The sequence below is a fragment of the Astyanax mexicanus genome, chromosome 3 (assembly GCF_023375975.1).
Source record: "Astyanax mexicanus isolate ESR-SI-001 chromosome 3, AstMex3_surface, whole genome shotgun sequence".
Taxonomy (NCBI): Eukaryota; Metazoa; Chordata; class Actinopteri; order Characiformes; family Acestrorhamphidae; genus Astyanax; species Astyanax mexicanus.
Genome location: NC_064410.1, coordinates 5,537,623 through 5,560,111, shown reverse-complemented (window position 1 = coordinate 5,560,111; position 22,489 = coordinate 5,537,623). Strand labels below are relative to the sequence as shown.

The following is a 22,489-nucleotide window of genomic DNA, read 5'->3' as shown; positions in this document are numbered from 1 at the left end:
AAGTAACAGCTGAATGGGTGGGACAACTGGCCTAGTTAAAATGGAAGGAAATGAGGGAAAAAACATTTTTACATCCGTTGCTTTTAGTGTAGAGGACCTTTTTTGTTTAGATTCATGATAAAGCAGTGGTTCTCTATCATCTCTGGTCCTGTAGATCTCTTTCCATCCTGCATGTTTTGGGTTCTTCCTTGTTCTAAAACATTAGATCAGGGGTGTCCAAGGTATTTTAGAAATAGAATGAAAGTTGGCCCGCTGTTAAGCAGGTTTTTGTAATGTGAGATTCAAAGTTTGAACGCTAGGTGTCAGAAACGGAGTCTAAAAGCGGAGAGAGTGCGCATTTCTGCCGCAGAAAAACAGGGTAAAAGAATCTAAAAGCAGAGAGAGTGCGCATTTCTAGCGCAGAAAAACGTGGTAAAAGAATCTAAAAGCGGAGAGAGTGAAGTTGTAGCGCAGAAAAACGGGACAAAAGAGTCTAAAAGTTGTTTAATATTAAGAGACATCATGAAATTAAACATCAATTTGAAAAATCTTAGTTTACACAACACTGTCAAAGCTAAAGATGTAAAATGGTGTGTAAATGAAATAATCAGGAAAAAAGTATTATTTAAAGTGGTATATTTTATTATTTGTTTTATTACAGAGTCTGTGGCCCGTGACTTCAAATATATTTCTCCTTCTGGCCCCCAACAAAAAAAGTTTGGACACCCCTGCATTAGATTCACATGAGCAGCTTATAATCAAAAGACAAAATTTAAAGACGAAATTTAAGTTTGCTACATCCACAGAGAAGCTAAAGGAGCAAAAAAGACAAGACTAAACAAAAGCAGATCTTCCTTTCTACTGTCATCTCTCTTCTATCCTTTGAAGAGGAATTTGATGTTAGCTTGTTTGAAAAACACTTCACAACTTCATTCAACCATCAAGCTCTCAGCGCTCAGTTTTTACCACAGGTTAAGCAACCTGGACCACATTACAGCATCAGCCGGGATTCATTCATTCTATATTAACAGCTCTTTCTATTCAAAGACAATCCAGCTCTGAGGTCCTCCTGACTGAAGACCCAGCGCACATCTGTGTTTCCACTGGGTGCCCTTTTCTCTGCTTCTCCAGCTGGGCTCCTGCATGGCCGGCTGGGACAAACACCCTGGAGCAATGTGAGGAAAAACAGAATAAGTCACTGTGTTTATACTGAAACCGACAGAATCCTCTCCATCCACTGCAGGACAGAAGCTTGGCCTGTGGCCTTATAAGGGCCAGAGATAAACACAGGGATTAGCGTAGCCACCTCTGAACGCATTCACCGCTGAAATATTCACTCGCTCTGACTCCAGTCTGAAACACAAGCACAGAAATCTGTTCTCAGTGTTTGTTTTGAAGCCTTTTTGCAAAGATTACCATCATTCTGGAGTGAAATAGTGCAGGTGCAGAAGATTGCACAGTTTTTAAATCCTACTTTCTCGCAAAGTCTGTGCTAGCGCAAAAACTCAAAGAATGTACAGCTCGCACTGGCTGGCCCTGAACTGAACTGCTTGATTTTTTACACCAGACGTGACATAAAGTTATCCAAAAGCAGTGTGTAAGACTGGTGGAGGAGAACATGATGCCAAGATGCATGAAAACTGTGATTACAAACCAAGGTTATTCCACCAAATATTGATTTCTGAACTCTTAAAACACAGGGATTAGCATAGCCACCTCTGAATGCATTCACTGCTGAAATATATTTATGAAACACAAGCAGAGAAATCTGCTCCATGCGTTTGTTTTGAAGCCTTATTTCTAAGAGTACCATCATTCTGGAGTGAAATAGTGCAGGTGCAGAAGACTAAAAGTGCAAAAACTTAAAAGGTGTATATCTGGCACTGATCTTAGTTTTTTTTATCACAAGCCATCAAACCAAGCTGAACTGCTTGAGTTTTTGCACCAGGAGTGACATAAAGTTATCCAAAAGCAGTGTGTAAGACTGGTGGAGGAGAACATGATGCCAAAATGCATGAAAACTGTGATTAAAAAACAGTCTGCTTTTGGATAACTTTTTAACTTTTTTTTTTTTGGATAACTTTTTAACACTGCTTTTGGATAACTTTATGCTACTCCTGGTGGAAAAAGCTGGCTTGTGATCATCCATCTTCGTCTTGATTATATTCCAGAGGTTTTTTTAATTTGGTAAAGAAAGAAACTCATAATTTTTAAGTGGTCTCTTATTTTTTCCAATGCGTTCAGCATTTGGCTTTAAAAGAAAGTCTTTTTTTCATTACAGTTTTGTTTACTTAACTTAGCAGTGAGACCTGCTGAATTAGAAGTTCCTTATAGTGTCTCTTAAAATGCACCTTATTATCAGTGTGCCTTATAATTGGAAAAAGATTCTATCATATATTATATTGCAAAAAATACAGTATTTTACATCACAGCAGTTGTTAAGAGCTAATGTATTTGTGGGAGGGGAGAGAATAATTCATTTCAATCAATAATGCTCAACATTTGAATTCAGCAGACAATACAAGTCAATAGATTTCATACATATATTTATTTTATTCACAATATTGACACAACATTGTATGCAAAACCGTACACAAGCACAGAGGCTTTAATATCTACAGCATGATAGTGCATCTCTGTCCGTCCCCGGCTATGTTCAGTTGGAAATAGCTGCAGAAAATGAGAATAGGGCTCAGGACCCTCTCAGTCAGACCGGTATGTATGTACACAATAAAAATACATTATTTATTTTTCATTTATTCAAACATGCACAGCTCAGTGAATGCAAACATATGTTGGCAATGCCTGTGTTGATGTAATGTATTGTGTTCAATGTGGAAATGATGTATATATCTTATATTTTATTAATTTCAGTTTAGGAATGAGTATGGGCTGCTGTCTCAGCTGCATTAAAATGTTCGGAGGCAGTGAATAATCTACAAATTCAATGTTTCATTACATCTAAAGAAGCCCATAGCAAGCCAAGCACTTCATTTCATTAGCAATGTGACAGATGAGACACTGAGACACTGTACCTTCATACACCTCTACACACTCGTCACTCAGTGCCCCTCCCAAACTACTCCTTCCATTTTTTAGCCTGTTTTTAAAAAGATTGTTTTGGGAATTCTTACATCTTTTTAGGAATATTTTCTATGTAGGATATATGATGCTGAGAAAAAAAAAGAACATTTATTTATTGGAATATATATATATATTTTTTTACCTCAGGCCTTATGAACTCTGCTGCTATGCTGCTGTAGAAGACTGGAAAAGCTTTCTTTCAGTCTGTTTAAACAGTTTTACATTTGCCTAAATAAACATCACTTGACTCTAACAAACCTGCTCATTAAATTTAATGGGATTTTCACACTTAGCTACGACAGAAAGTACTTGTGTTCAGAGCATGGACGGGTCAGTTATTGCCAACCATAAACCATCGGAAAGATAAAAAAAAATTGTTTAATTTTTCACTAATGTGACAAAATGTGAATCTTGCAGAAATAGCATAGAAATAATCCTAAATTACTTGGAACAAAATCTTTTTAAACTGACTTCCATTGAAAGTTAGTTTTTGAATGAATGAATGAAATTACACTCAAAAGCCCTATCCGGACGGGATTAGTTTCTCTAGGGGATGACTGTGAAAAATATTTCACACTTCTACTAAGCGATAAAACTCTTGCATTTGGACTGCAATTGAAAAAACAGGAGGACCAGTACATTTTTAGGCTTTCTCGGTCACATGACATCGCGTTCGGTAGTTCCTCCATTTCCACTCACTGGTGTGTTTACACGGATCTCTGTGGAAACGCGCACCCAAAGTGTAACTATGGTGTGTGGCAATGGACAAATAGCTATTTTATTAAACGTGAGGTGTAGAAACTCAGAGATGTGACTCTGAACCCGGAGTAAAATTACCAGAGGACCACTGAGTTCAGCAAAAAACAGTAGTTAATTCAGCCTGTAATTTTCGTTGAGGACGTCTGAGAAAAACACAAACATAGTCATTCTGGACCGGGAATAAAATCACAGAGGAAAAAAAAAAACACAAAAAAGAGAAAATTACCCCAGAACCCCCTGAGAAACTATTCCCGTTCATGTATGTGTTTTTTTCAGACGTCCTCTGAGAAAATGATGATGGTAGAGTCTGACCACTGCACAAAGCAGCACTTCTCCATCCCAAAGACTCTCAATGAGGTTAAGATCTGGACTCTGTGGTGAACTCTCTCTCAATCCATGTGTGAAAATGATAAATGATGATCTCATGCTCCCTGAACCCTGAACTCTTCTCAATTCTAGCTCCATGAATCCTGGCATTGTAATTTTGGAATATTTCTTTTATTAAAAAATCCATTGATGGAATAACCTGGTCTTTATTCAGTATATTCAGGGAGTCACCTGACCTCATTCTTTCAGCAGCACATACTGTTGCTGAACCTAAACCTGTAGACCAGCTGAAGCACCAACCAACCAACCCCACATCATTTACTTACTTAAATCCAGGCGGAGACTTTTTTTTTGACTAATTAATTCCATATATTTGAGGGCAGGAGGTCAGGGCTCAGGGTATCTGGGTTTTGTCAGTGTTTCAGTTCATTTTCATGGGATTTGAAGGCCTGGGACTCTGGGACTCGAGAGAGGTGGAGACGGAGGGAAAGCGGAGCAACATATGCATGATTTATTTCCTCCCTCATGCTTGGCTAGCGTTAAATGACAGCATTTCTGTAAGCAACCTAAATTAGCTCGGCCCACCGAGCCTGGGCTGCGAAGCCTCGGAGAGAAGAAGCCAACATAGAGAGGTTCACAACTTTTGATCCCTTATGGCGATAGAGAATTTCCCTTTTTTGGAGAGAAATCATCTGACTTCACTTATTTATTTTATTTTATTTTTTTGCAGCGTGTTGCGTGAAGCTGTCCGCGAGTTCCCCGCCTACAAAAGCGTTACGAAACAGATGCATCCGTTTTGCCCCAGAGCAGATCTGAGGGTGAATCATCATTTCTTTGCTGTGGAGGTAAACTTCTCGTCCTTCCAGTAGCGTAAAACAAGATGCTATTCTGAGCAAGGTAGGCTTCCCCTTCTTCTGCTCTTCTACTGCTGGAGGCACGAATCCACCCCCACCATACACCACACATCCTCCCCCACCATATCTACACACACACACACACACACACACACACACACTGTAGATGAACAGCTGTTGTTATGAAGCTCACTCACTCAGGATGTTCAGATATCTACATTCTTCACAATTATAAAGTTAAATAAATCATTGTGCAAATAGTCCTTTAGAATGGAACAGACTGATGAGGCAATGATGAGCAAGAGCTCCTGTTTTTTTTTTTTTTTTTAAGCCACACAACCTACTGTACATACAGGTGCATCACAAAAAAATGTAAAAATTAGAATATCATTGAAATTTTTACTTTATTTCAGTAATTCAGTATTATATAGATGTATTACACATGTATCACAGCCAACAAAAACCCAAAAATCAGTGTCTCAGAATATTAGAATATTATATAAAACCAATTGGTACTTTTGGCAATGTGGGCACTGTGCCAAGTCCTGCTGGAAAATAAAATTCGCATTACTTAAAAAAAAGTTAACACCAGAGAGAAGCATGAAGTGCTGTAAGATTTACAGGAAAAAAATACACTGACTTTAGACTTGACCACACCAGCAGAAGTCATGGCTCTCCAAACCCAAACTATTCAACGATATTCCATTTTTTTAAGTGTCTGAACTGAGGAGGATCATCTGAAAATGAATAAATAATAATGAATCGGGACAATTCTTTTAAAATAAAATTATTATCTTAATTAACTAATATCTTAATTAGTGTCAATTAATAATATTGTAAAATGTTACCAATGTATACATATATTATATTATGTAATTTCTATACAGTGCAACGGTTTAAAACATATTTAAATCATTTTAAATAATACATATATTTGGGATGCATATCACATTGAAATATTTTAATACACCATATTTTTTGCACTATAAGGTGCACTTTAAATAATTTAATTTTCCCAAAATCGACAGTGCACCTTGTAACTCGGTGCACCTTATGTATGAATTCTTCTAGTCAGGTTGTAAGGAGCAGTAAAAAAAAAAAACACAGGAGTAAAAAGGAGTTTCAGTTTAGTTCTCTAGCACTAACACTGGAGCAGTACTAGCATTAGCCGCTAACCATGCTAAACCCTAGCTCTTTTATCATTCAGGGGTGACCATTATCTTGTTTTCCCACAAAATCTTACAGCACTTCATGCTTCCCTCTGCTGACAACTTTTTTAATGGAGATGCAGATTTCATTTTCCAGCAGGACCTGGCACACTGCCCACACTGCCAAAAGTACCGGTTTTAAGCGATAATCATAATCAATAAAAGGACTCACTCTGTGTTTAATACATCTATATAATATATGAGTTTCACTTTTTTTCTTCCTGAATTTCTGAAATAAAGCCACTTTTCAATGATATTCTAATTTTTTGAGATGCACCTGTATTTGTATATTCTGTGTGGCTATTTTTACTTGACGAGAGAAGGGCGAATGTCCTCTGTGAGGGAGAGCGGCTTGTGCGGCAGTTGGCACATCACTGTGATTCACGATGATGCATTAAACGTAATGTGTGCTTGGAGTTCATGTCAGCTAGACTGTATAATAAAAGTGTAATAAAAGGGCAAAAGGATCGCAGTCTGTTGTTTGTGATAGCAGCTGTGTGTGTGTGTGTGTGTGTGTTAAGGGGATTTAAAGTGCACAGATTTCTTTTTGTATTTTATAATGTGACTTAATTTTTATGCTTTCTTATGGAGGAACAGATGGGAAAAAAACAAATGCACATAATTGTGTCTACTTCACAGTGCGATAAAGATCAGTTCTTATTAGTGATTTTAGAGTCTCAGTAGGGCTGCACAATATACAGTTTGTACAATACAATCATTACAGTAAAAGTCATTACAGTTTTCGGTTAATTTTATCTGTATAAGGAATTAATTTATGTATTCAATATACTGCATGCCACCCTGCACAGCTGCAGTAACAGATCTCTGCTAAAGGGAGAACACCACAGAATACCCCAATATAACAATCCTAAAATAGTTTAAATCAGGGGTGTCCAAACTACGGCCCGTGGGCCATTTGCGGCCCGTTTCCTTTTTTGGAGTGGCCCGCGAGGTATTTTAGAAATAGAATGAAAGTTGGCCCGCTGTTAAGCTGGTTTTTATAATGTGAGATTCAAAGTTTGAACACTAGGTGTCAGAAACGGGCCAAAGAGTCTTAAAGTGGAGAGGATGCACATTTCTAGCGTAGAAAAATGGGGCAAAAGAGTCTAAAAGCGGAGAGGGTGCGCATTTCTAGCGCAGAAAAAACGGGGCAAAAGAGTCTAAAAGCAGAGAGGGTGCGCATTTCTAGCGCAGAAAAATGGACCAAAGAGTCTAAAAGCGGAGAGGGTGCACATTTCTAGCTCAAAAAAACAGAGCAAAGAGTCTAAAAGCGGAGAGGGTGCACATTTCTAGTGCAAAAAACAGAGCAAAGAGTCTAAAAGCGTTTTATAGAGTTTTATATTAAGAGACATCATGAAATTAAACATCAATTTGAAAAATCTTAGTTTACACAACACTGTCAAAGATAAAGATGGTAAGTCAAGTAAAATGGTTTAAAGTGGTATATTTCATTATTTGTTTTATTACAGAGTCTTTGGCCCGTGACTTCAAATATATTTCTCCTTCTGGCCCCCAACAAAAAAAGTTTGGACACCCCTGGTTTAAACAATAAAAAAATGTTTGTTTGTTCCATCTGCACAAGCTGTGCTGTACGACAGACTGTAATTCAGAATTAGGTTGCAGTAGAATTTTAATGTTTGTGAATCAGCGTCAACAAATAGAGATAACATAGATAATTCAATTGCATCTTGGCTCATTTGATGTCTTTCCACAGTTTTTTAATGATGTTTAGTTTGGGGGAGCTGTAAAGGCCTTGGGAAAACTTTCAGATTGCTCCTCTTGCTGTTTGTACAGGTGGTATGATGGTTGATTCCATAATTTGCTGGAATTTAACAGAATCATGCTTAACCAACTAGGAACCACAGCCATATTGATGTTTCTATTAATTTACAATACCAGTCAAAAGTGTAGAGACACAATTTAATTCAATGTTTCCTTTTTTTCCTACATTGGAATGATGTCCAGACAACATTCAAAGTCATCTAAATGAAGTGATCTACTATACTAGACTATACAAAGGAAAACACCTATGATCGTGAGCTCACTGGTTCGCATCCTGGTCATGCAGCTTGCCATCAGCAGCCAAATCCCTGAGAGAGCGCATTTGGCCTTGCTCTTTCTGGGTGGATACAGTAGATGGTGCTAGGGTGATAAGGGGAAAGACTGAACTTCTGGTCATACCAGCAAAACCATCCTTTCAACACAACCTCTCTATAAGCATCGACTCTCTCTCACCGACAAAGGTTGCTAGGAACCTGGGTGTTATGGTTGATGACCAGCTCTCCTTCACGCACCATGTGGCCTCAGTTGCTCGATCCTGCCGCTTCGCGCTTTATAACATCAGGAAAATTAGACCGTTTCTGACGCAACAGGCCACCCAACTCCTGGTACAAGCAGTCGTCATCTCACGCCTCAACTAGCAATGCCCTGCTAACTGGCCTCCCGGCCTGCGTAGTAAAACCACTCCAAATGATCCAGAACGCAGCAGCACGTTTGGTCTTCAACCAACCAAAACGGGCACATGTCACCCCGCTGCTCATTGAGCTCCACTGGCTACCAGTTGATGCTCGCATCAAATTCAAAACTCTTACAATCGCCTACAAGGTGATGACAGAACAGGCTCCTTCCTACCTGCACTCGCTCCTGAAGGCTTACGCTACCTCCCGGCCGCTGCTCTCCTCCAATGAACGTCGCCTCACTTTGCCAAACATTCACACAAAGCAATCCAGACTGTTCTCATACAGAGTTCCCCAATGGTGGAACAAACTACCTTCCACTACCAGATCAGGAGAATCTCTCGCTATCTTTAAGAAACTACTGAAGACAGAGCTCTTCAAAGAGCACTTACTCTCCTAACACCTCTAACTAACTACCTTCTACTACCAGATCAGGAGAATCTCTCGCTATCTTTAAGAGACTCCTGAAGACAGAGCTCTTCAAAGAGCACTTACTCTCCTAACACCTCTAACACACTAACTACTTCTAACCCCATTTCCTTCTTCCCCTCCTTCACTTCTGTATCCCTTTATTTCCCTTCGACCTCCTTTAAGCCCTATCTAAAAATGGGTTATCTAAATTCCTATTACTTTTGTACTTCATTATTGAAAGTCGCTTTGGACAAAAGCGTCTGCCAAATGAAATGTAATGTAATGTAATGTAATGATGTGGATCAGCACAAGGCTGTGTCTGTGAGCTGATGTATCGGAACCGAGTCACTGGGTTTTCCTCCAAGTGTGCTGTGATGCTACTCAGCAATGCTGCATCAGCAGCAGTTCGAAAAGAGGTGGAGTCTGACTTCACATGTATCTGAGGAGGCATGTGCTTCTCTATCAGATGATCAGCTAGCAGCTGATCAGCTAGCAGCTGAGTGGGTAAGAAAAATGTTAGAAAATGAGAAATAAATAAAAATAATACCCTTAATTTTGGAAGAAATGTCCCAATACCTTTGTCTAAATACCTATATCTGTAGGTTTTTCATTACAATGTATTATTTTGTTCATATTGTGCAGCCCTACCTCAAATTACCTCAAAGTATGGCTGCCATTCAGAACATCACTCTTTCAACTGCTTAACCACAATTGAGGACAGATGATTAATGAACTTATGTGATCTTTTTTTTAAACCAATCAGAATACAGTTTTTTTTTACACTCCGGGAAATAAAAGGCACACTTTCAGAACTGCTTGATCTGCTGGACTTCAATATGATCCGAAACAACGACAACAACCACAATACAAATAAAGAGCAGAGAGAACCGAAGCGTACAGCTTTTCACAAATACCAAAAAAAAAAAAAAAGACTTTTCATTTCTCTGAGAACCCGTCAGACAATAAGGACAACAGCTAGAGCTGACATTAGAGAAGCAGAGACAATAGTTTTGATGATTTGACGAGTCTGTAGACGTGAGTTCGTGCTCATAAATTTATTTCTTCATATCTGCAGGAATCACCCAGGGCTGGGATTATGGAGATTATGCTGTTCAGAATCACTGTAATGTCAAGGATCCTCTGGAGATCCCTGTTTAATATCCTGTCTTGTCCTTGTCTTTGTTTTGGTTTAGTTTGATATGAAGGAATGCTGATTGAACCCTGGTTGATTCTGTATCCTGGTTGGACATCGCATCCTGGTCTGATTCCGTATTCTGGTCTGGGTCCGTATTCTGGTCTGCCAGTTGGGTAACCAGTAGCCAGGTAGGGCTGCAGTTTTCCGTACCAAACCCAAACCGGCAAGATTAAAGAGTTATGTAGACGAGAAGTTTGAATCCCAGATTCGGAATCATTTGAGTTAAGAGCAGATATCCTCTGCTGGTGTTTGGTCATCGGCCTCCTTGGTTCAGGTCAGTGCACTGAGAGGTGTGTTCATGTGGTGTCAGGGTGCACAGAACTGGTTAAACTGGACTGGCCGCTTTTGGTCAAGGAAGCAGCCAGCTGACCAGAACGTCCTTCACACTGAGCAGCAGCAGCAAGGGTGCTTACACATACACACACACACATACACACACTTGTACATGGACACACATATATATACACACACATACACACACCTTGCTGTCTCCTTGCTGCTCGGACAGCGGGCTCATGGCTAGCTGGACCTCCGACTGTGAGTGTGAATGGAGCACATACGCACACATACACACACACACACGCAGGAACATACACACACCCGTTATTTCCATTTTTCCCGCTCACAGGTTGCTCTCATCACTCCCTTGTGGGAACTTATAACACTGCACTTTATGAGCCGGCTCCAAGTCTCCGTCTGGGCCGCTGTTGGTGGCGCCCTCGTGTGGCAGGGGGGTGAAATTCCCCCTCTGCTGGAGGTCCATGCCGTTCTGACAGCCCACGACCAGCAGGTGCTTCTCCTCGGGGCTGGAGAGTGGAGAGGCCAGGCGGGTGATGTCCGGCAGCCTGGATTTGGCTGGAGCTTGGATGAGCATGCTGTTGGTGACCTGAGCCGTGTTGCTGTAGGTGTGGCGGTACTCCTCCTCGATGTCTTTGCCCAGCTTCCATCGCTTCCACCTCTTCAGGATCTCAGACTGCACCTGAGCACAGCGAGGAAGGAGGAAAGGTCAATAGAACGTAAGGCAGGGTGTCTCAAACCTGATCTGCAAGCTGCAAGGGTGGGCAGGGGAGTGGGCAGTGTTGGCAGTGTGCCAAGTCCTGCTGGAAAATGAAATCCACATCTCCATAAACGTTGTCAGCAGCAGAGGGAAGCATGAAGTGCTGTAAGATTTTTCAGGAAAACAAAACTGCACTGACTTTAGTCTTGATAATAAAACACAGTGGATCAACACCAGCAGATGACATGTCTCTCCAAACCATCACTGATCATCAGTAAATTTTACATTTCATTTATAAATCAAGGGAGCAGAGTCTGGAGGAAGAGTGGAGAGACACACAGTCCAAGCTGCTTGAGGTCTAGTGTGAAGTTTCCACCAATCAGTGATGGTTTGGAGAGACATGCTAATCATCTGCTGGTGTTGATCCGCTGTGTTTTATTATCAAGTCTAAAGTCAGTGCAGTTTTGTTTTCCCACAAAATTTTACAGCACTTCATGCTTTCCTCTGCTACTGACAACTTTTATAGAGATGCAGATTTAATTTTCCAGCAGGACTTGAGCACACTGCCCACACTTGCAAAAGTACCAACTGGCCTTAATAATATTCTAATTTTCTGAGACATTGATTGTTGGGTTTTCATTGGCTGTAAGCCATAATCATCAACAATAAAAGAAATAAACGCTGAAAATTGATCACTATGTGTAATACATCTATATAATATATAAGTTTCACATTTTGAATTGAATTTCTAAAATAAAGTAACTTTTGATTAATGAAAAATATGAAATACAGTATTTCATTCATACTGTAATTTCTGCAGTGCAAATCTGTATTTCCATTCTGTATTTCCATACTGTATTTTAAATCCAAAGATGCACAGGGAAGAAAAAAACAAGAGCTTCAGACTCACCTCCTTGTTGACGAAGCAGTACAGGATGGCCACGAGCAGCCCCTGCGAACATGTCAGAATGTGGATCAGTTGTCATCACTTGTGAGCCACTCTCAGAGTAATATCAGAGTCACTGCCAGACAGCAGCTAATCACTGCTCTGCACTGCACTGCACGCTACAGGAGAGCTGAGGACACACACTCACAGCTCTGCAGATGAGTGTTATGAGGGATGACTGGACTCTGTTCTGGAAAATGCAGCAGTTGTCAAACGCTGGAAAAAGTTCTTATCTTAATGTCTCCATTCCCCACGATGGGGAAGCTAACTGTGCACAGATGGACCCTTAACGTTCCAAATGATTCATTTTTGTGAGATTTCTCGTTCTTTTTCTAACTTTGCCTTTCTCTCTTTCTCTCTCTCTCTCTCTCTCTCTCTCTCTCCAATTTATTAGGCAAGAAAAGCATCATCAGGACGATTCCTCAGAGTCACTGATGCAAGTTTGACGCGCAGCAGCTGGGCGCCATATGACCGTCACTCTTGGTTTGTCACGAGATGAGTCAGCAAGAGTGTGACTTCTGTTCTTATACTGCTTTTTAAAGCAGTGATTGAAATTAATGACTATTTATAATCATAATCGACTAGTTGCTTTATTAGTCAAATTACTTGATTGGTGTATTTTATTTAGGCAGAAAAAAAACATAAAGAAAAAAGTTTTATTACTATTAACTACAAAGAATTGTACAACCGATTCTACGATTTTTTTTTTTGTTTTTTTTTTTGTTACTTTATATGTTTGCAATACTGTATTTTTCGCACTATAAGGCGCACCGGATTATAAGTTGCATTTTTTGCAAAACTAGTAAGAAACAGGGATGTTGCCATATTTCCACTTAGTAGCCAGACCTGTAAAGCTAAGCTAAGTTTAGAAAACAAAACTGTAATTCTGTCTAAAGTCAAACAAGCGCTGAATGATAATCTACACAGATTTCTCTCCTGAAAACTATTTATTTGGGTGAGTAAAGTGCTTCCGTTTATATACAATAAGCTTAGATTTCCAGATTTCCACTAAGGCTGAGTGCAGCAGCATTATTAGCATTCGCTGTTAACCGCTAGTGCTAGCCACGGTTAGCAGCTAATGTCACCCGACAGCGCTACACTGAGGAACCCTCCCTGAGTGTTCCAGTAAGCCAGGGCGATATCAGCATAGCTTGTTTTAACAAGGTAAACACGCAGACTACAGAACTATAATACTGGCAATGAGTCTGGACTTGAGTGAGGTAGACTTGTTTATCTGCTTTGGGTCATTGTCCTGCTGCAGAACCCAAGCACATCTGAGCTGCTTGAGTACATAAACAGATGGCTGAACATTCTCCTTTAAGATTGTCTGGTAAACAGATTCTGCCCGATGAAAATATCTTATCACAGATCATTTTGAGAAATTAAAGAATGAAAGACTTAATTTTGTGTGGTGTGTGTAGACAGCGGTAGCCAGGTTTCAACTGAAAGATTTCAAAAATAATAAAAAAAACTATCAACTACAATTATACTAACATAAATAGACAGTGATGAGCAGTAATTAGGAGTGATGAAAACTTTAATGTCCACCACATATCAGGGAGTGCAAACACACCAGACAGTTCTGGCAGGGTACCACTTTAAAATAAGACTACCTTTATAAAGGGTTTATAAATGTTTACAATTAGTTTATTAATGGTTACTAATTAGGTTGCCTTAAAAAACATTAATAATCAGTTATAACACATATGTAGAAAGGGCAACGATATAGATGGCTGTGGGTTCACTATTTGGAAAACAACAGGTCATTTTTGCCCTTTCTATGTATGTGTTATAACCAGTGATGTAATCAGTGAGTATCACAAAAGTAACGCGATAGTTACTTTTACTGGTAACTACTTACTTTTATAGTGGAGTAACTCTCTTAGTAACTCAGTTACTTTTTTGGAGAAGTAACTAGTAACTATAACTAATTACTTTTTCAAAGTAACATGCCCAACACTGGTTATAACTGATTACTAATGAATTTTAAAACCTAATTAGTAACCATTAATAACTAATTTATAAACCATCTATAAACCCTTTATAAAGGTAGTCTTATTTTAAAGTGGTACCGGAATGTGCAAACTTTTAAAAGTTGTGTGTCGACACTTCAGAAGTGAGAAGTTTGTCCTCTATGAGCTTAAAGAGCTTCTGTTCTCACCTGAAAGGAGTTAAAGAAGAGGTCAATGAAGAGTTTGGTGAGGCGCAGGGGCATGGCGCCGTTTGAGGTAGACTCGTCAGTGACTAATGAAAACAGAACCAGATGGATGCCAAGCAGTGGGATCAGGGTGAGGGTAGACTTGGCGAGCCTGTAAGAAGAAGAGCAAGAAGCATAAGACACTACAATAAATACAGTTACTATAAAAGCAGTTAATAATGACGTATTGTTATATCCATGCTCTGCTATAAATTCATTTTTCATAAGATAACTAATGTAACTAGATTTCATAATTTATCTAGATTTGATGAGCTTCACAGAACACAATACATATCAAACACAATTACAAGCCAACAGCATTCTTAAATATAAAATTCTTAAATACAATATTTGCATTTGAGTTAATAACGACTGTTTTATTTAAAGGGTGATTTATTTATTAATTTCGTCATTTTTTTCCCCCATTTTCTCCCCAATTTACACGGCCAATTACCCAACCCACTCATTAGGACTCCCCCCATCACTAGTGATGCCCTAACACCAGGTGGGTGAAGAATAGGTCATGCCTCCTCCGACATTTGTGGATAATGCACCTGGATTTAGGGCATGACGGTGTGTCTTTGGTATCGTGGGGGCACAAAAAGTACCCCTTGCGTGGCTTGAAACAAGCAGATAGCATTAACTAATTTTCTTAATTAATCATGCATCTGTTTTGGGTAATGTAAAATTAACCCACCAATGTGTCACTAGTCATTCCCTTTAAAAAGCAAGTGCACTCTGACTTTGGCACGTTTGTATCTTAACAGCTTAGTGTTTTGCGTGTCTCAGCAGAAGATACTGACCTGTGTGTTCACGCTGTGAAGATACACCAACAGCTCATATAAGGGAACAGTAATGTTATTTTATTCTTTATTCTTCTTATTGTTGAGTTAAAAGTCGAGTTTGTGCTCTGCAGTGTGCATAGCCCCCTATAGGAATGGACTCTACAGATTGACTGTTGTCTAGGTTTATTTCAGTTAGTGGAGCACACGCTAGAAATTGATCTGAACACACCTCACTTCCAGACCACCACACCCATCAGTGTAGATTTATTTCTAAACTCTAAACGCTATTTTAATAACGCATTCGCAAGACGTGAAAATAGACTGTTGACGGGTGTAAGATTGCAATGAGCATGGTGACGCATCTTGTCCGTGGTGTACGATAGGGCCCTTGATTCTGACATTACCCTGTAGAATCCTGTAGTAGCTCTCCAGCCTAGAGGGTTGTTGAACCCAACTGCAGAACAGTTAATCTCAAAGCAGATAACCCCAAGAAAAAAAAATAAAATAAAATAAACACACCACTCCTCACGTGGGCTTGACCCTGGTCTTCAGGGTCGCGGTCCAATACACTATCGCTGCCCTGCGTAGTAAATTGGGACACAGCTGGGGAAAAAAATGCCATTATAAGGAAATAGGGAGCCCGAGAACGAGTGGAAAAACGAGAACGGCGGAAACTAAAGTCACGACGAGCGCGACAGAGAGACTGGGGAGGAATATAAACAAAAGCTCACCAGAGAAGCATTTTATTTTTTTATTTATTTATTTTTCACAGCATGGAATTGTTTCAGCACATAAGAACACTCACCGGCACTTGTAGTCGTTATATCTCATCTGGTGAGCTCTCAGCTTGGACACGAGGATCTTAATGATGTGTATGAAGATGAAGAAGTTGATCTGAGTGGAGGACAAAGCAGAATCAAGGTTAAAGGTTAAAGATCTCCAGGTGTTGTTTTTTTAATGCCGCCGTGTCATGTTAAAGATCTCTGGGCTCGTCAGTCTGTGTCCTCACGCAGCGTGCAGAAGTGATTCAGGGATCAAACGCACAGTTTCAGAGGCTTTAAGCGTGAGGGTAAGTCTGTGGTGTTTTATTTAATAACGTTTGAAACAGGCAGGAAATAAAACCTCGTCTGACACAGCGAGCCGAGCACAGCTCAAACTGCTATTCCTGCTATTCTCTCGCCTGTGCTCCAGAGACGGACGTGCTCTTTCTGCCAAACGCTCTTCAGACCCATTACCATTCAGCGCTGAGGCTGGCTGTAATGTGAGTGTGGTTATTATGGAGAAAATTAGCCATAATGCAGCGAGGAGAAAGACCGAGCTGTGATTAGGATTAAAAATGATTGAGGGACAATTCTCCGAAATTCTGTCCATTAATAAAAAGACCCCTTTCTTTTAAAGCTATAAAATTTAACTTGTAACAGTAGCTTTTTTATTGGCTCCACCCACACAGGATAAGATATCCTTCTCTGCCCTTAAAAAAGGAGGAGTATAATAACTCTACTCTTCTGAGGATTACCCAGTCGTGGCCTCGGTGAGGACAGCAGAGGAAACATAAGGCGGGAGGACATCATAATCACAGAGACCAGACAGGAGAGGAGTTAGAGTTAGAGCTTAGCTCAGAGAGGTGTTTAAGGGTGAGGATAAAGTGGCTTTATCCACTGGATCAGGCAGAGGACAGTGTGATCTACACAGAAAGCTGAAGGAAAGCGAGTACATGAACAAGTGATTAAAATAGAAACTGATAAAAGCAGAGGAGCACTCTCACCAGCACTGCCAGCAGTATGGGCGAACGAATAATCCACCAGTACTCCATGTTTATGTTCTGCTCCCAGCACCTAGAGGTGAACAGGAACCAGGAGATTAACTTACAGTACAGTTTTTCACCACAGATCACCAGCAGTTATTATGATTATTCATTGGGATTCATATTCAGATTTTAGTGCTCTACAGACTCGGGTTTCAGGATCGCCAACATGGAGGAAGATTTTGGCTTCATTTTCATTGAATGAATGGGAACAGCGACACGGCGCCCATCTTTTTTTACAGTCTCTGTCCCAGACAGTCACAAAATTACATGTACTTCTTTATTAGAGCAGGTCCCCAATCCCTAACCCTCATGGTTTGCATCCTAAATGTCTCCCATTCAGCTATTCAACTATTTTGGTTATTATTAAGTGTATTCTGTAGTAAAGTGTACGAAATAGCTCTCATCCTGTGACACATATGGAGGCCATTCATGCCTTTCACACACTAGATGAGTGGTGTTTTCTTTGCAAGAAGGAGAAAGAGACAACGGGACTGCGGCTGAAGGCCACAGAGGAGATAAGCACGGCCAGGCCAGGCTCATCCACAAGGACAAATCAATGATTTATCAGAGCAGAAATTGCCTGAGAACAGGCCGTCAGGCTCGTTCAGGAGCTTCAGAGCTCATCCTGGGACTGAGCAGGGCGGCGATAAAGCGTGCGGGCGGCCGGGGAGCACATCCAGACAATGGGTGAGGTAACCCACAGCGGAGGGAGCGCACCATGCCATTTACCGCCCTTACATAACAGCTGAAGGTGTTCCAGAAATGCACTGAGCAGGCTGGCTGGCTCTGGACCAGGGATTCATTCTACGCCTCAAGCAGCAAAAAGGGAAGGGTACCAGTTTATGTCTTACTGAAGACACTGTACAATTTCTGTACAGATAAAGAAATATGATAAATTATAAGGAAAGCCTTCTTATTGGGGCCAATACAGAATAAAGGTAATGGCTTAGGTTTTGAGAACAGGTTTGGGCTAGTTTCCCCTTTTAGAGTAGTCTTTTTTTTACCTAATTTTTTCCCAATATGAGCTGTGCTAATCACCCCCCACCACACACACACTAGGAATTCTTTGTTGTGCTTCGAAAATTAATAATACTTCAGCATATCAAATTATGATTTGTGCAAAAGCAAATAGATTTCCCAATAATAATGAAAGGGTTATTCAAATATTAAATAGTGTCAATTGATGACTGTTTGATTTGCTGGTTTTATAAGACTACATATGATATTTATGCAAAACCTAATGGACACTTTTACTACGTTTGACTTCTTATCCATCCATCCATCCATCTATCTATATATCCATCCATCCATCCATCCATCATCTACAGCTTAAAGTTGTTGTTGATGATGATGATTTTGGCTTACAGCTATAATAAAACCCTTTAAAAAAGTATCTCAGAAAATAGAATATTATATCATATCAATTGGTACTTTTGGCAGTGTGGGCAGTGTGCCAAGTCCTGCTGGAAAATGAAATCCGCATCTCCATAAAAGTTGTCAGCAGAGGGAACTTTGGGCTTGATAAAACACAGTGGATCAACACCAGCAGATATCAGACATGTCTCTCCAAACCATCACTGATTGGTGGAAACTTCACACTAAACCTCAAGCAGTTTGGACTGTGTGGCTGCTGATGCCTAAGCACTGTGACCTGACTTTAATGCTTGCAATCCTCAAGCCTTCCTCTCAGTGTCTTGGTATGCTAAAATACTTTGAGTCCCCTTTATATAGTATAGCTAGTGTATAGCTAGAATTCAGAAATGAAGTTCTGCAGTATATCAGTGACTTACTATAGACAGTAAGAAGGATGTATTGGGTTGTTGGGAAGACTGGACACAGCAGAACACCACTTCAGAAAATGAATCCTGTTTAGATCAGTTTTCTAAACAGACCTAAGCCTAGTCCTAGAAAACACAGCAATCTGGATAGAGATTCTCCATCGAATAATATAATCCAGGATTTGGCTTGAACCCTTAAGTCCGTAGTGTATTACAGATGTATAAAATCCACTTTATTCCAGCATTTCTTGAGGCTTACTGCCAATCAACTCAATTGCTTAGTCATAGAACAGAACACTGAGATTATCTTTTTATTGGACGCATTCGGGGTTCAGTTTGACCTGGTCATGCTGGGTCAGAACCTTAAAGTCAGAGATCTGGACTTTCTAATGCAATCCAGTGCACACTGTTGATACTGATATTAACAACTAGCTTAATATCAATATTTACAGCTGAAGTGTCTCTTCCTTTCTTATTTAATCTAATTTTCAGGGCAGACTTGAATACAGTTTTTAGGGTCTGAAGATTCAGCATCGATTATAGGTAGGACTCGAGGCATTGTCAGGGTGCGGGCATGAAAATAACTTATCAATAAATAAAAAAGATACAAAACAGACATATTATTTGTAGATTGGGAAGAATCTAAAGAGTATTTAAAGAGTAATTGAAGTAAATAAAGACGTGATTGTTTTTCCTTGTGTCTGTATATCAGAATGTTTTAAAAATAAACTTTCTAAATTTTTTGAAAGTTTATTACAAAATGGGAACTAATAACCAAACAGAAATAAGACTAAATAAACAAACATCGAAACAATGAATACACAGAGACTGGGAACCAAGGAAAGCCATCAACCAATCAGACATACGTAAAGACGTATAAGAACCGACAAGGAGAACAGAAACACACCAACTATAAATACACGTGGATGAGTACAAGAAACAGGAAACATCTGGGACTAGGGGGTGGAGCTATAAATGAACAGGTGAGCAACAGGGGAGGAGACACAGGATACACACAGGGCACGTGCAGAGGGTAAATAAACACAGAGAATAATGAGCACAGAAGGGAGGCGACAGGGAGCAGGGCAAAGACGTGACACTTTATAGCCTAGGTCAGGGGTGTCCAAACTTTTTTTTGTTTAAAAATGTGCACTCTCTCCGCTTTTAGACTCTTTGCCCATTTTTTCTGCGTTAGAAATGCGCACTCTCTCCGCTTTTCGACTTTTTGGCCTGTTTTCCTGCGTTAGAAATGCGCACTCTCTCCGCTTTTAGACTCTTTGGCCCGTTTTTTTTTCGCTAGAAATGCGCACCCTCTCCGCTTTTAGACTCTTTGGCCCATCTTTTTGCGCTAGAAATGCGCACCCTCTCCTCTTTTAGACTCTTTGGCTCGTTTTCCTGAGCTAGAAATGCGCACCCTCTCCGCTTTTAGACTCTTTGCCCATTTTTTCTGCGTTAGAAATGCGCACTCTCTCCGCTTTTAGACTTTTTGGCCGGTTTTCCTGCGTTAGAAATGCGCACTCTCTCCGCTTTTAGACTCTTTGGCCCGTCTTTTTGCGCTAGAAATGCGCACCCTCTCCTCTTTTAGACTCTTTGGCCCGTTTTCCTGAGCTAGAAATGCGCACCCTCTCCGCTTTTAGACTCTTTGCCACGTTTTTCTGACAACTAGCGTTCAAACTTTGAATCTCACATTATAAAAACCTGCTTAACAGCGGGCCAACTTTCATTCTATTTCTAAAATACCCCGCGGGCCGTAGTTTGGACACCCCTGGCCTAGGTTGTTTTTCACTATAGACTAGACTGTAATTTTGCAATACTGCATACATTTTTACTATAATATATTATAAATATGATAATGTTTTATACTATGAAAGTACCCCTAAAATGTGTACGAATAATATAGTCCACAACAGACAGATGTTGTGTTAAGTGTATTTAGAGTTTTGAAAATGTGACTTTGGATCAGACAAAAACAGGCTACATATGCTACAAATAAACAGTTTTCAGGAGAAAAATATCTGTAAATTAACATCCAGCACTCGTTTGACTTGTGACAATGTTTTTTTTGAAAGAATTACAGTTTTGTGTACTACCATTAGAAGGGAAACATGGCGACACCCTTGGTCACTTCGATGTAGGCATCCTTACTAGTGTCGCTTAATGCGCCTTATAATTCGGGGTGCTTTTTTGTATGAAAATAGACCAGAAAATGTATCTTCATTGAGATATTGTGCCTTACAATCCGTTGCACCTTATAGTCTGAAATATATGATACATATATACCAGTTTATCTCAGCATGAGGCATTCCGTCAATCATCTCAAGTGCTTAGGAACAAATCACAGTGCTGGTATGGACTTTGATTAGGGTGAAAAAAAAAATGTTCAGATACAATTTAACATGCCTATCTACAACCCTGTTATTTTTCATCAGAGTGAAGTTGGTGAAAACAAGTAAAGCTGTTTTATTTATTTAGTATTTGTGTTTGTGTTTGCATCATATCCTGCCCAATTTAATATTTTCCCATACCTTTCTTTTTTTATTACTGTCTTCCACTTCCATCTATAACCTCCAGTACTGCTGCCAAGTTTACCTTAACTGCCTTAATATGTCTATCCATATAAAAAGCAATATTATTCTAAAGAGTTACAATCTTTCAGAGCGCCCGCTATAAATCACAGAGATCTCTTAAAGCATATAACGTCCAAATGAAGAACGCCGCCATTTATCATCCATGTCATTAATCAGAGCCGTGTACTTCAAGCATATTACATCATAAAAATAGCTGCAACATATCCTTATTTATAATACTAGCAAGTAGGCACAGAGTGCAGCCATCAGGTCTAATTTACTTCTTGAAAGCGTTCCAGAGAGGAGCAGAGGCCCTGTGATGTACGCATTTTGAGGAGGGGTGGCATCCAGACGGTACAAGCCCTCGGCTACCGCGCGGCTCGGGGAAAAAAAAACTCACCGCCGTGTTTGAGTTGCTATTGTGAGAGGCAAGAAGCCGGCGCATTTTTTCCCAGCTAACGCTTCAAAGGAAAGCAGCTCATCTGCGCAGCGTCACTGTCTCTGGCAGCATGGCTGCGGTGGTGCAGCTCGCCTTCCCATTCCATCTACGTCTCTTATGCACTTGATTTGTTACACACCAGCCGTGAGAGAGTCCGAGTAATCACCCTCTGCCTTTCGTCTGCAGCCGGGAATAAAAATACACCCCGGATATCGTTTTAGAAATGCTCCATATTCTCTCTCTCTTTCAACAACTCCTAATGTACTACGTAATTCCATCTTACAGTATATCTCATCCATGATTTCTATAAATAACTATACTATATCAGACTCGCTCTAGTGACTGGATCACCAGTCAGGTTCCAGGAGTTTTTTATTGAACTGGGAAAATCTGCTTTTAGCTACTTCTAATTTTTTTCTTTTACCTTTTTATTTATTTTTTATTTATTTTGTCTTTTTATCTAATTTAGCTAATTTTATGTTTTACCTTTTAGCCTTTATATTTATTTTATTTATTTATTTATTTATTTACTTTTGGCCTTTTACCTTTTTAGTATTTCATTTATTTCATACTTTTATTATTTATATTTTTTACTTTATTTTAAGTTCTATCATTTACTTATTTATTTTAGTCCTCTATTTCTTTAATTGTGTTTATATTTCATGCTTTTTTTAATCTCTTTCTTTTATTGCTTTACATT

The 22,489-nt window shown here is 39.7% G+C and overlaps 1 protein-coding gene and 1 long non-coding RNA gene across 5 annotated transcripts in view; both read right to left on the bottom strand.

Moving 5' to 3' along the window:
- Positions 1-2,508: 2,508 nt before the first annotated feature.
- The window catches only part of gcgra (glucagon receptor a), a 115,382-nt gene continuing 95,401 nt past the window's right edge, over positions 2,509-22,489 (bottom strand). For 2 of the 3 annotated variants that reach the window (XM_022667993.2, XM_049475758.1), the window contains 5 exons: positions 16,964-17,033; positions 16,004-16,092; positions 14,378-14,525; positions 12,181-12,222; positions 2,509-11,252 (listed from right to left, as the gene is read on the bottom strand). In XM_022667993.2, the coding sequence (XP_022523714.1) occupies positions 10,896-11,252; positions 12,181-12,222; positions 14,378-14,525; positions 16,004-16,092; positions 16,964-17,033 (706 nt within the window). In that variant the 3' untranslated portion in view covers positions 2,509-10,895. The remainder of the gene's footprint in view (positions 11,253-12,180; positions 12,223-14,377; positions 14,526-16,003; positions 16,093-16,963; positions 17,034-22,489) is intronic. The other variant, XR_007438160.1, reaches the window with a different exon arrangement.
- Positions 2,509-22,489, bottom strand: part of LOC125799308 (uncharacterized) — a 51,013-nt gene continuing 31,032 nt past the window's right edge. For both annotated transcript variants that reach the window (XR_007438162.1, XR_007438163.1), the window contains exon 2: positions 2,509-9,173. This is a non-coding gene — a long non-coding RNA (uncharacterized LOC125799308). The remainder of the gene's footprint in view (positions 9,174-22,489) is intronic.